Raw genomic sequence first — 12652 nt, forward strand, 5'->3', positions numbered from 1 at the left:
TGCAGGACAACCAGGGGATCAGGCCCAGTCAGCATGGGTTTATGAAAGGCAGGTCCTGCTTGACAAACCTGATCTCCTTCTACGACAGGGTGACCTGCTTATTGGATGAGGGAAAGGCTGTGGATGTAGTTTACCTTGACTTCAGTAAGGCTTTTGACACCGTTTCCCACAGCATTCTCCTGGCAAAACTGTCTGCTTGCGGGTTGGATGGGCACACGCTTTGCTGGGTAAAAAACTGGCTGGATGGCCAGGCCCGAAGAATTGTGCTGAACGCAGTTAAATCCAGTTGGTGACCCATCACGAGTGGTGTCCCCCAGGGCTTGGTTTTGGGGCCACTCCTGTTTAACGTCTTTATTGATGATCTAGACGAGGGGATCGAGTGCCCCCTCAGTCAGTTTGCAGATGACACCAAGTTGGGTGGGAGTGTTGATCTGCTTGAGGGTAGGGAGGCTCTGCAGAGAGACCTGGACAGGCTGGAGTGATGGGCTGAGGCCAGCTGGAGGAGTTTCACTAAGGCCAAATGCCAGGTGCTGCACTTTGGCCACAACAGCCCCCAGCAGTGCTACAAGCTTGGGAAGGAGTGGCTGGAGAGCTGCCAGTCAGAGAGGGACCTGGGGGTGTTGATTGACAGCCAGCTAAACATGAGCCAGCAGTGTGCCCAGGTGGCCAAGAAGGCCAATGGCATCCTGGTTTGTGTCAGAAATAGCGTGGCCAGCAGGGACAGGGAAGTGATCTTGCCCCTATACTTGGCAGTGGTGAGGCTGCACCTCAATTACTGTGTTCAGTTTTGGGCTCCTCACTCAAAAAGGACATTGAATTACTCGAGCGTGTCCAGAGAAGGGCAACAGAGCTGGTGAAGGGTCTGGAGCACAGGTCTGATGGGGAGCAGCTGAGGGAACTGAGGGGGTTTAGTCTGGAGAAGAGGAGGCTGAGGGGAGACCTCATTGCCCTCTACAACTACCTGAAAGGAGGGTGCAGAGAGCTGGGGATAAGCCTCTTTGACCAAGTAATAAGTGATAGGACAAGAGGTAATGGTCTCAAGTTGCACCAGGGAAGGTTTAGGCTAGATATTAGGAAGTATTTCTTCACAGAATGGGTAGTTAGGCGTTGGAAAAGGCTGCCCAGGGAGGTGGTGGAGTCCCCATCCCTGGAGGTGTTCAAGAGGCAGGTTGACATAGCACTTAGGGATATGGTGTAGTTGGGATCTGTCAGTGCTAGGTTAACGGTTGGACTAGATGATCTTCAAGGTCCTTTCCAACCTAGATGATTCTGTGATTCTGTGATGCTGTGGTTCCAGGATGCATCTGTCTTCCTTGCTTCACTTTCCTCCCCCTCGATTCATACCCACTTTCCTTGGGTCCGTCCCCTAGGTCGACCCACATACCTATGTATCCCATGTACAGGGAGGGGTAAGGTGTTTCATGGGATGATGTAATTAGCATGATCTTGTTAGTCTTTGTTAACATATTGAGGGGTGTTAACCTTAATATGCATTTTGTGGTTAATGAAGCAAAGGTCCTTCACCGGACAGATGGCCCTTGAAATTTGACCAGGTGCCCCAGAGCAGAGCCATCCTGTCCCCACAGGGCTATTTCCTCCAGCTGCATCCTGTGTTATTGGGGCAGCCTTATCAGCTTCAACCTCCACACCATCCACCCTGTGACTATAGTTATGTCTTGCGAGTGTTTGAGGCATTCCTTAGCTCAGATGTCATTCAAATCCCCGTGCTAAATTATCTCTTTCTGAGGCTGTTTTTCTCAGTCCTTGTTTCTCACAGGCCTGTTTTTTGTCTCTCACATTCCCTGCCCCCAGAGAGCCTTTCAACAATGAAATGTTTCCATGCTGACCTCATGTATCACTCCTACCCTGTCCCCATGCTCTCCACAGGGCCCTGACCTGGTGGTGCTGCTCTGTAGAGCGATTGGGCTGTGGTGCCTGAAAGCCATGGGGTGACAGTCCCAGGCAGAGCCCTGTGATCATTCACCATCTCCAGGGGAACTGGGCACTATGGGGGAAGGCTCAGCCCAGGCCCATTCCCTAACACATTGCCCCATTCCCTCCTGCCATGGAGAACCCAAGCACAGCAGCTTGGCCTTGTGAGGGCAATTTCTTCAGCCTGACCTCAGCTTTGGAAAAAGAGCCCAACCTCCAGACATTGAGGAAATCCCCTTTTATTACAGAGATGTCACATGGGAGGCCAGCTGTACCATCATGCCAGACATGTGAGAACAGACCTCTGGGTCAGATAGCCTGGTTCATGCCTCTGGGGAAGTGGAGTGGGTGCAGACATGGACAAACATGGTTATCACAGATAAAATGTCCAAAACACAGGAGGTTCCTGAGATGAATGTGAAATCACTTCTGAAGAGACACGGGCAGGTTAATGGTGCTGAGAAACAGCTGATTGAATCAGCTTCTTCAATGTCTCTTTAAACTCCTTGTTCCTCATGCTGTAGATGAGAGGGTTCATTGCTGGAAGCACCACTGAGTACAGAAATGACACCACAGAGAATGGTCCTGCACACAGAATTCCATCAAAAAAGAACTCTTTGTGCATTTAATATTTGGTTGACTGACATCAGGAGTAGCTCCCAACACACCCTTGGCTGGACACAAACAGTGTTTTGTCCTAAGGAACAGCCTCATGCCACCTTCATTCCATGGTCCTTAACTGTGAGACAAACCCTACAGTATGGAAGTTTCCATTGAAAGGGTTCCATTGGAGGGTTCCGATGGGGTTCCATTATTTTAAAGCAGCAGATCCCACCTCTCCAGCCTGTAAAGTATACGTTAGTCACATCAAGCTGGAAAGCGTAAAAGCCAATAAAAAAAGGAAACTTGTGCCATTGGGACCCAGTGCTATGTCTGATTTGATTCCCAGGATCTCCTGAGAGAAACAGATGGGAAGGTAAAGAATGTGCAAAAAGACATCCAGAAATTGAAGGAGAAGGAATTTCCCAAATAAAGAGGACTGTTTTATTCAAAAGAGAGGAAGATCTTGGGTTCCACAGACACAGACTCCGGTTACAAATTAAATAGATGGAGGTGGAAGTTGGACAAGTACAAGATTTAGAAACAGAACTAAAGGTTTTAGAAAATGAGCTCGAGAAAAGTAGAAGAGCAGCTCAGTTTCTAGCAGAGCAGCATATAGTCACTAACGGAAGTGACAATAGATGCAAGACACTCCCTGCAGTCTGGGAACTCAAGAGTAAGTCTTGGTCAAGATCCATAGGTTCTACTGGGAAGGCCCAGGTTCCTTCAGGCTGGTATTATGGATCCTGGTACCCTTGGGAACAGATTCTTGGGGATGACCCACAGCTGAAGTGGCCATTGGGAACCCGAGAAACTTGGTCCTGTTATTAGCAGGCACAGGAGCATCCATGAACACTCTTGGGTCCTGTAGGTTAAACTCAGGTTGAATAACTCCAGAACAAGCAACTTCAAGTGGCTGTGACAGAGCCCATCAACTTGACCCAATTTGGGAAAATATCACCTTCAAACCAGGGAAATTCAAGGGAGTCATGTGAAAAGACCAATCAGGTCAATCAGCATAGTAAGGGAAAGGAATATTTCTTATGCTGTAGATGGAGAAGGCAATAAGCATTGGATTGTGTCTCAGAATATGTGAGAATCTAATCAAGCTGAAATGAAAAATTTTTTCTTAGCTCCAGGTTGAACATCCGCTGCTTCACCCAACATTCATCTTCCATCCTCTGAACATGCACCATGGTGCAGACCCTAGTTCTCTATTCTTTATGGCCCCCTCGTAGGTGCTGCCAGGCTGCACTGAGGTGCCCCTCAGCCCTCCCTTCTCCAGTCTGAACAAGCCCAGCTCCCTCAGCCTCTCCTCACAGGCAAAGTGTTCCAGGCCTGACCTATGTTGGGGGCCATTCACCAAACCCCCTCCAGCTTGCCAACATCATTCCTGTACTGGGGATCTGAAATCTGGATGCAGTAACCTGGACAATGCCCTCTCTTGATCTCCTGGCCGCACTCCTGGCCATCAAGCCCTGGGGGCAGCTGGCCTCCCTTGCTGCCAGGGCACACGACTGCCTCCTGCCCAACCCACCAAGACCTTTCCCACGGGGCTTCTCCCAGCCAGGCAGCCCCCAGCCTGTGCCATTGCCAGTGTGAAGTTATCTTAAGGCCTCATCTACTTCATCTTCATGGTCAGGAAGTCTGGACCAGACATCCACTCACCACAATTTTGTGCACGATTTTCTTTCCTCTCATGTTGACTTCTCAGCTCTCAGCTGACTCCCAGGACCCCACAGTTTCTCCAGGAGGTGGTTTTGGCCACTGCTACAGTAGCTACTTGCAAACCCTCTGGGCTCTCTAGTGTCCAGTCCAGACTTAGGCTTTCAAAAATACCGGGCTCCCAGGCCTTTTCTACTTCCTGGTTGCTCTGGTTTCACTACTGTTTACACCCACTGACATCCACACAAACATGACATGCACATACACCAGTCTTGCCGGTTGCTGTCCCCCCTAGAACAGTTGGAAGAGGATCTGACGTCATCTACCTGGACTTATGCAAAGCATTTGACACTGTCCCACATGACATCCTTGTCTCTAAACTGGGGAGACATGGATTTGACAGATGAGGCACTCGGTGGATAAGGAATGGGCTTGACAGTCTCACTCAAGTGGCTCGATTTTTGAAAGAAAAGATGAGTGATGTTCCTCAGGGGTTGGTGTTGGTACTGGCACTGTTTAAGGCCTTTGTTGGTGACCTGGGCAGTGGGATCGAGTGGACCTTCAGCAAATTTTTCAGCAGCATCAAGCTATGTGGTAAGGTCGCCATGCTGGAGGGAAGGGATGTGCCATCCAGAGGGACGTGGACAGGCTGGAGAGCTGGGCCTGTGCAAACCTCATGGAGTTCAACATGGCCAAGTGCAAGGTCCTGCACATGATTCGGGCCAATCCCAAGCACAAATACAGGCTCGATGATGAGTGGATTGAGAGACGGCCTGAGGAGAAGGACTTTGATAGAAAACTGACTGTGAGCCAGTAATGTGTGCTTGCAGACCAGAAAGTGAACCATGTCCTGGGCTGCACCAAGAGCAGTGTGGCCAGCAGGTCAGGGTAGGGGATTCTTCCCCTCTACTCTGCTCTTGTGTGATCCCACCTGCATTGCTGTGTCCAGCTCTGGGGCCACCAATATCAGGTGGTCATGGACCTGCTTGAACAAGTCCAGAGGAAGCCACGAAGATGATCAGAGGTCTGGAGCACCTCCCCTGTGAAGTCAGGCTGAGAGAGTTGGGGTTGTTCAGCCTGGAGAAGAGAAGGCTCTGGGGAAACCTTACGCAGCCTTCCAGTACTTCAAGGGCACCTACAGGAAAGCTGGGGAGGGACTCTTTATCAGGCATTAGGGGATGAGGGGAGTATAAGATTAGGTATTAGGAAGAAATCTTTTACTTTGTGTGTGGTGAGAAACCAGAACAAGTTGTCCGGTGAAGTGGTGGCTGCCCCCTCCTGGGAAGGATTCAAGGCCAGGTTGGATGGGGCTTTTAGCAACCTGATCTAGTGGAAGGTTCCCTAACTATTAATCTTTAAGGTCCCTTCCAACCCAAACCATTCCATGACTCTATGATTCTATGATTATTCATGACTTCCCATCAGCAGACAATGTCCAGCGACCTCACTACATGTAGTGGGTGTTTTGGAAGAAAAATATCTTAATAATGAAGGTCACGTCCTCCTTGGCATTCCTTTCTCTCAGCTTTTATTACTGAGCATGATGTCATATGCTATGGAATATGCCTTTAGTCAATTCAGGTCAGCTGTCCCATTTATGTCCCCTCACAGCCACTTGCCCACCCTGAGGATACCAGCTTCTGGGGGAGTTGGAGAGACAGCCTTACTGCTGTGTGAACACTGCTGAGTAACAGTCAAATCATTGGGGTGTGATCAACAGCGTTGGAGCCATGAGTACGAAGCAGAGGAACTGCTATGGGGGAAGTTCATTCCATCCCAGCCAGAGCCAGTACCGAGGTGTTGAGGGGTCTCTTTCAACCTGTGTTACTCTTTGATTCCGTGAGTCTTTCCCTTGGAGAGCTCTCTGAAGACAGAATAGACAGAAGAAGAGGAAAGACCAGAGAGGCAGAAATAGAGATATGAAATACACCAGTATAAATACAGCAGTTCCTCAGAGGAATGTTTCTCCACTCCAACTATTGGTAGGAAATCCCTCAGATAAACCTCTTGAAACAAACTGACTTCTATCTGCTCAGTGACTGAGTGATGGTTGGGTACAGCATCATGTGGTCAGCTGTGTCTCAGAACTCCTAATCCAGCAGGAAGCCAATGGCTGTGAAGGGGGCTGTGAGGTCACTTGTGCCTGTGGAGGTGATAGGCCACAGCAGGACCATGGCTGAGAAAGGGACTGTGAGGTCACAGCTGGTAGGTCAGCCCTTGACTCAGAGCTGGGACAGGTGCTTTTAAGGTCCCCTCTTCCAGCGCCTCTGCCAGGCCAGCAGAAGACACCCAGCTGGCACCTCAATTGTGAGATCCCGTCTGCCGAAGGGCCCAGGCTCACTCCAGAAAGGGGGCTTACATTTGGGTTGTCATGTCTCTTCTGCCAGATAATATGGTGGGAGAGCAGCAGGCACAGGGCTTGTTCATGTCTACGTGAGAAGCTGAAAGGCCAGCAGCCCTGGGAGATCATGGTGAGGCGACTTCTGTCTGGTCAAGTGAAAGGCCACAAGAAGGCTGAGAAGTTGGGTTCCCTGCTTGAAGGGTTGTAGGAAACAGCAGGAGAGAGAAACATTGTCACACAGTGCAGCTTAGAAGGTGTAGACTGGGCATGAGGAGGAAGAAATGTCACCCCAAGGGTCATGCTGTTGCACAAGAAGTCCTCCAGAAGGCAGATGAGATCAGTCCATGTCTCTGTGATTCAAGGAACAGAGTGTGAGTGTGGCCAGACGTCAGTGAAGGTGTGGAAATGCCAGGGGCAGAGCAAGGTGAGGAAATGAGGTGAGTGTCTGCAGCCTGCGGGGAAACAGAAGCAGCTGTGGGACAGCGTAGGACAACCTGTGGTGGAGATGGCAAAGGGCGCTGGCAAGGCTGGGAGTCACCAAGAGAACCCAAGCCTTTGTCCCCTTGGGTACAGCAATTGTCTCTGTCACCAAGGCCTATGAGGGGACATGTTGTCCGAAGGCCCTGGGGGGGCCTCATTGCCCCCTTGCACACCCCCATAAGGCTGGGGACTGTCATACCATTGTCCTTCACTCAGCATCACCCACCCCACTTATCCCACGATCCCCCTGAAGAGCCCTGAGCAATGTGTGAAGGACACGATCTGCCTTCCCAGGGGCTGGGGGTCAGGGCTTGGCCTTTCTGCTTCATCAAACAAAACCCCGGGTTTTCTCAGCATCTGAGCTGCCTGCACTTACCTTTGCCTACCTGCAATCATGGCTTCCAATTATCTGTATTAACGAGTCCCTTGGGATGCTTTGCTGGTTATGGTCCTCAGTGGGACTTGTTAAGTACTTCAAGGTACTTTGGGTTTTGCTTTTTACATGGAGTCTTTGAGAGGTTTGTGCAATCTCCTCTCAGTACCTGAGGGTCAAGGACTCAGCACCAAATACACAATGGGCTCATTAAAATAAAGCAAGCCCTAAGGAGCCATGTCTCTTCCTGTAATTTTCTTCAAGTCTTCAAGACTTGTACAGATAATTGGAGCAGTTTCCTAGTGTAGTTATGGATGAGTATTTCAAAGAGTTTCAAATAAAAATTATATTGACTTTTCAAGGGTGTATTTTATTAATTTTCAGTGTAGAGAAGAGGTGATGGCAGCATTCTCCAATAGATACTGATCCAGGGTCTCTCCTAAGGACGTCTGGACAGGTGGAAAAGCAGTTCCTTGAGGTCTGACACAGAATGGACAACCTTCCCCCACACCTACCCAACTCCACCATTTCTCTCATTGTCCTCCTGGGACTTTTCCTTACATCAGACTTCTCCACTGCATTCTGCAGCTGGAGGTTACAGCTCCTTTGCACCAGCTCCCACCTGCTTTCCTTAGAGAACTGGCTGCACACAGGCACAGATTCTTTTTCCTAATTACAAGCTAAGAAAAGTAAAGCAAGCTAAAGTTTCATCAGCAGTAAAACTAATTCCAGAATCATATGGTAACTACAAGTGTCTCTAATGAGTTTGCCTTTTGACAAGGGATAATCTTATCAGAAATGTTTTAGGTAGCTAGATTGGAAAAGATAGATATAAACACAATCAAAGAGTTGGCTAAGGAGGCAATTAGACTATTGAAAACCAGGCAAAGTTTTAACTCCCTGGTGTCAAAGCAGCAACTGGATAGGTGAGTGGTATCTGAATGAACAAAGAGTATGGGGAGGAGAAAAACAGAATCACGGAAAGTGTGTTTCCTAAGATAGTCAGCATCTGAAAAGGTGACTTTAGAAATGGTCTTTGTATCATGGACAGTTGCAAACATATGAAAGAACAGAGAAATTAAGTGTATGGTATAACAGTCCGCTTGGGTGAAATTTCTGGGCACCTAAAAGAGAGGAAAGTGTCCAAATGCATTCAGCAGGGACTTCCCAAGGGTAAATCATGCCTCACCAACCTGATTGCCTTCTTGATGAAGTAACTGCTTTTGTGCACGAGGGAAGAACAGTGGGTGTCATGTACTTCAACTTCAGCAAGACTTTGGACATGGTCTCCCTCAATATTCTTGTACCCAAGTCAGTCTGGATGGGTCGCCAAAGAGATGGGTAAAACACCAGTTGGATGATGGGGAGGATGGCACAGTCGTGACGGGATCGTACCCTACCTGGAGGGCAGTGGGACATACTGGGGCATGGCGGGGCAGCACAGGGGACTCTCCTGGAGCCTGAGCAGTTTAACACTATTAATTCATGGAGCTATTCAGACACTCCTAGACTCATAGATGAGCTCAGGTCAAGGGACCTCAACAGGTCATCTAGTCCAAGCTTTTGTGGGAAAAGGAGCCTACATGAGATTGTCTAGCACACTGTCCAACTGCTTCTTTAAAACCTTCTATGATGGAGACACCACTACATCTATGGGGACTTTCTTCCAGTGAATGACTGTTCTCACTCCTTTGGACTAGCTCCAGTTCATCTGAGTCTTTCATTAATTGTGGGGACCAGAGCTGGACACATTACTCCAGGTGGAGCCTGACAAGCGCTGAGTAGATTGGGATGATCCAGTCCCTGTGCCTGCTAGTAACGCCCCTGCGGATGCAGCCCAGGAGCCTGTTGGCTGTTGTTGCTGCAGCGTTGCACTGCTGGCTCATCTTCAGCTTGCTGTCCCCCAAGAACAGGTCCCTTTCAGCAAGGCTGCTTCCAGCCACACAGATCCTGGCCTGTATTGGGCTCTTTCGTTATTCCCACCCAGGGGCAGGACTTTGCTAAACTTCAGGCTAAACCCCTTTGTTAACCTTCATCTTGTTCTTGCTGGCCCATTCTTCCAGCCTGTCCAGGTCTCTCTGTGAGGCGGCTCTGCCTTCTGACGTGCCCACCTCACCACCCTCTGTGCTGTCATCAGCAAACCTTGTGAGGGTGATTTCAACTCTGTCCTCCAGATAATTAAGGAAGATGTTGAACAGTGTTGGGCCCAATATCATTTCCTGGGGAATCCAACTTGTTACAGGTTTCCAGCCTGAGTAAAGAGCATTGATCACCACCCTCTGAGTGCAGCCTGTTAGCCAGTATCCTACCCATCTCGCAGACCGTGTCTCCAATCTGTATCTTGCTGTTTGTCCAGGAGAATGCTGTAGGAAACAGCCTTTGCTGATGTCCAGGTAAACAACATCCACTGCTCTCCTCATGCTGACAGAAGATGTTATTCATTAGAAGAAGGCAATCAGGTTAAATTGGCATGATTTGCCCTTGATAAATCCATGCTGGATTTTCCCAATTACACCCTGAATTTGATTTGTGATCGTTGAAAGATTCCCCAGCTCAATCCCTTAGACAGTCTTCACTGCCCCTTCTCCCCATGTCCATGCTGCTTTGGACCCTCCCCCAGCATCCGACCCCTGCCCACACCCATCCGTGTCCCATGCTGGTCTTTGCAGACAGCTTTGCTCCTGGGTCTGCTGGGGTCTGGGCCAGGAGAGAGGCCAGGGAGGACTGGCCGTTCCCCCCATCCAGGCAATAAGACCAGCAGGGGGATGGAGATGATCTCATAGAAAGACTCCCCCATAAACCTGGAGTGAGCAGCCAGTGCTGGAAATGGCCAGTGAGAGAGGCTGGGGGGTGATGAAATCCCTGGGCCACCTTCCTGGTCTGTCCATGACACCAAGGGCACAGACCATCCTCTTCTGTACCTGCATGTCTTCGATCCCTTCCACAAGCCCTGGCTCTGCACCACAAATGCCCTGGTGTGAGTCCTCACCCTGCGTGGTCACACATTGTGAGTTATATAGTGATGGTTTTCTCTCATCGGTACATTCCATCCCAGCCCAGCTCCCTTCAAGCTCTCCCACCTCTCTGGCCTCCTCTCCAACTCTCTCCCCAGTACAGCCCAGTCTGGGATGGTCCCATGACAGTGTCCACTGCAGGGTGCTCTGGGTACTCACCCCACAGTCTCAGCCCCTCAGAAGGGCACAGCAGCTCCTCGGGAGCAGAGAGTGGTCAGTCCCAGAGATGGGAGGCACCCATGGTGCAAGGAGAAGGATGTCAGTGGCACCCTGTGTCCCCTGCTCTCCTCTCCAGCAGATCCTGAGGGGTCTGCAGCCCCTCTGTGCCATCCATCCCCTCTACTCAGACCAGCACAAGACCCATCAGCTGGTGCAGCCATAATGATGTTTTATTCCCCATTCATTCGTGCCCTGGTAAGGATGGATGTAAGACAAAGAATTTGTGGGAGCATTTATTGTGCTTAAAGAAAGAGAGCGCCTGGCTCCTCCTGTAGACAAAGTCCCTGAGTCACAAAAGATGGGTGGATTCTGAAGTATGAGGGAATTAATAATGGAATTTCTTTGTAGACCACATCATTGCCAAAAAGAGAATAATTATATAAAGAAGGAAAGACATGTTTGGGCTGTCATGACATAAACTGGGAGTTGTTTGCAGAGGAAGTTTGACAGTCTATGACTGCTAAAAAACAACCACTCAATCTCCTCAGGGAATCCTTGAGCTCCTGGTTCCTCATGCTGTAGATGAGGGGGTTCAGTGTTGGAGTTACCACTGAGTACAGGACTGCAACCACCAGGTCCAGATATGGGGAGGACACAGAAGGTGGTTTCAGGTAGGCAAACACACCAGTGCTAATAAAGAGGGAGACCACGGCCAGGTGAGGGAGGCACGTGGAAAAGGCTTTGTGCCGTCCTTCCTCAGAGGGGAATCTCAGCACGGCCCTGAAGATCTGCACATAGGACACCACAATGAAAACAAAACATCCAAAAAGTAAACAGGCACTAACCACAATAAGCCCAACTTCCCTGAGGTAGGACTGTAAGCAGGAGAGCTTGAGGATCTGGGGGATTTCACAGAAAAAATGGTGCAAGATGTTGCCATGGCAGAGTGGTAGTGAAAATGTGTTTGCTGTGTGTAGCACAGCATAGAGAAACCCACTGCCCCAGGCAGTTGCTGCCATGTGGACACAAGCTCTGCTGCCCAGGAAGGTCCCGTAATGCAGCGGTTTGCAGATGGCAATGTAGCGGTCGTAGGACATGACAGTGAGAAGAAAACACTCCCCCACCATCAAGAAGAGAAAGAAAAAGACCTGTGTGGCACATCCATAGTAGGAAATGTCCCTTTTGTCCCAGAGGGAATTGTGCATGGCTTTGGGAAGAGAGGTGGAGATGGAGCCCAGGTCGAGGAGGGAGAGGTTGAGGAGGAAGAAGTACATGGGGGTGTGCAGGTGGTGGTCACAGGCGATGGTGGTGATGATGAAGCCGTTGCCCAGGAGGGCAGCCAGGTAGATGCCCAGGAAAAGCCAGAAGTGCAAGAGCTGCAGCTCCCGTGTGTCTGCGAATGCCAAGAGGAGGAACTCAGTGATGGAGCTTGCGTTGGACATTTCTTCACTCTGGGCGTGTGCCACTGTTGAAAAAGGAGAGGACATTGACAAGTTAGGGCAGATTTGTTTGAGTCAATTTGATGGTATTTCCCAAAAACTGCCCCCCAAATTACTTCTCTTTCTTTGGGGGAACTTCATTCAACCACTTTTTATGAGATCATATTTCTGCTGCTGAGGGAGGGCACTTTCTCTGAAGGGGCAGAAGACAACATCTCTTGCACCACTCTCAGCCTGAAACTGGGTAGGACTGAGGGACAAAAGGGTTCCCCGTGCCCTCATGCAGAGTCAGGAGAGATGGTCTGCCCGTGAGTGACCTGCTGGTCACTACACAATTGCGCTTTGCTTTTTATACCTCTCTCCACCATAGTATGATCTCACTAACAACGTACACAAAGAAGAAATAGGACATTTTTGAGTTTGGAAGTGTGTGGTTCCAAAGTCCATTTCTCCAAATTGTTCTCTGTTTCCCCCTGCATCTGAGCAGAGAGTGATGCAGAGGGGTGACTGGACCCTCTTCTCCCTGTAGCTGTCTGTGGGAGCTGTTTTTCTCCAAATCTCCTCCCTGTCAGTGCTCACAGCCCCCATCCCACCTGCTGTGTGCTCAGCTCTGCCCTGCAGACCCCTCCTGGCAGGATGGCCCTGCGCA

General features: G+C 49.8%; 1 protein-coding gene across 1 annotated transcript; it reads right to left on the reverse strand.

The window, feature by feature from the left end:
• Positions 1 to 11031: 11031 nt before the first annotated feature.
• LOC141937055 (olfactory receptor 14A16-like) lies at positions 11032 to 12006 on the reverse strand. The gene has a single exon (XM_074854460.1). The coding sequence runs from the start codon at positions 12004 to 12006 to the stop codon at positions 11032 to 11034; it is 975 nt and encodes a 324-aa protein (XP_074710561.1).
• Between the last annotated feature and the right edge of the window lie 646 nt (positions 12007 to 12652).

This window comes from Strix uralensis, chromosome 37, assembly GCF_047716275.1.
Source record: "Strix uralensis isolate ZFMK-TIS-50842 chromosome 37, bStrUra1, whole genome shotgun sequence".
Lineage (NCBI taxonomy): Eukaryota > Metazoa > Chordata > Aves > Strigiformes > Strigidae > Strix > Strix uralensis.

Excerpts from the sequence above, each read along its gene's own strand:
- LOC141937055 (XM_074854460.1), bottom strand. The coding sequence starts at position 12,006 with ATGTCCAACGCAAGCTCCATCACTGAGTTCCTCCTCTTGGCATTCGCA.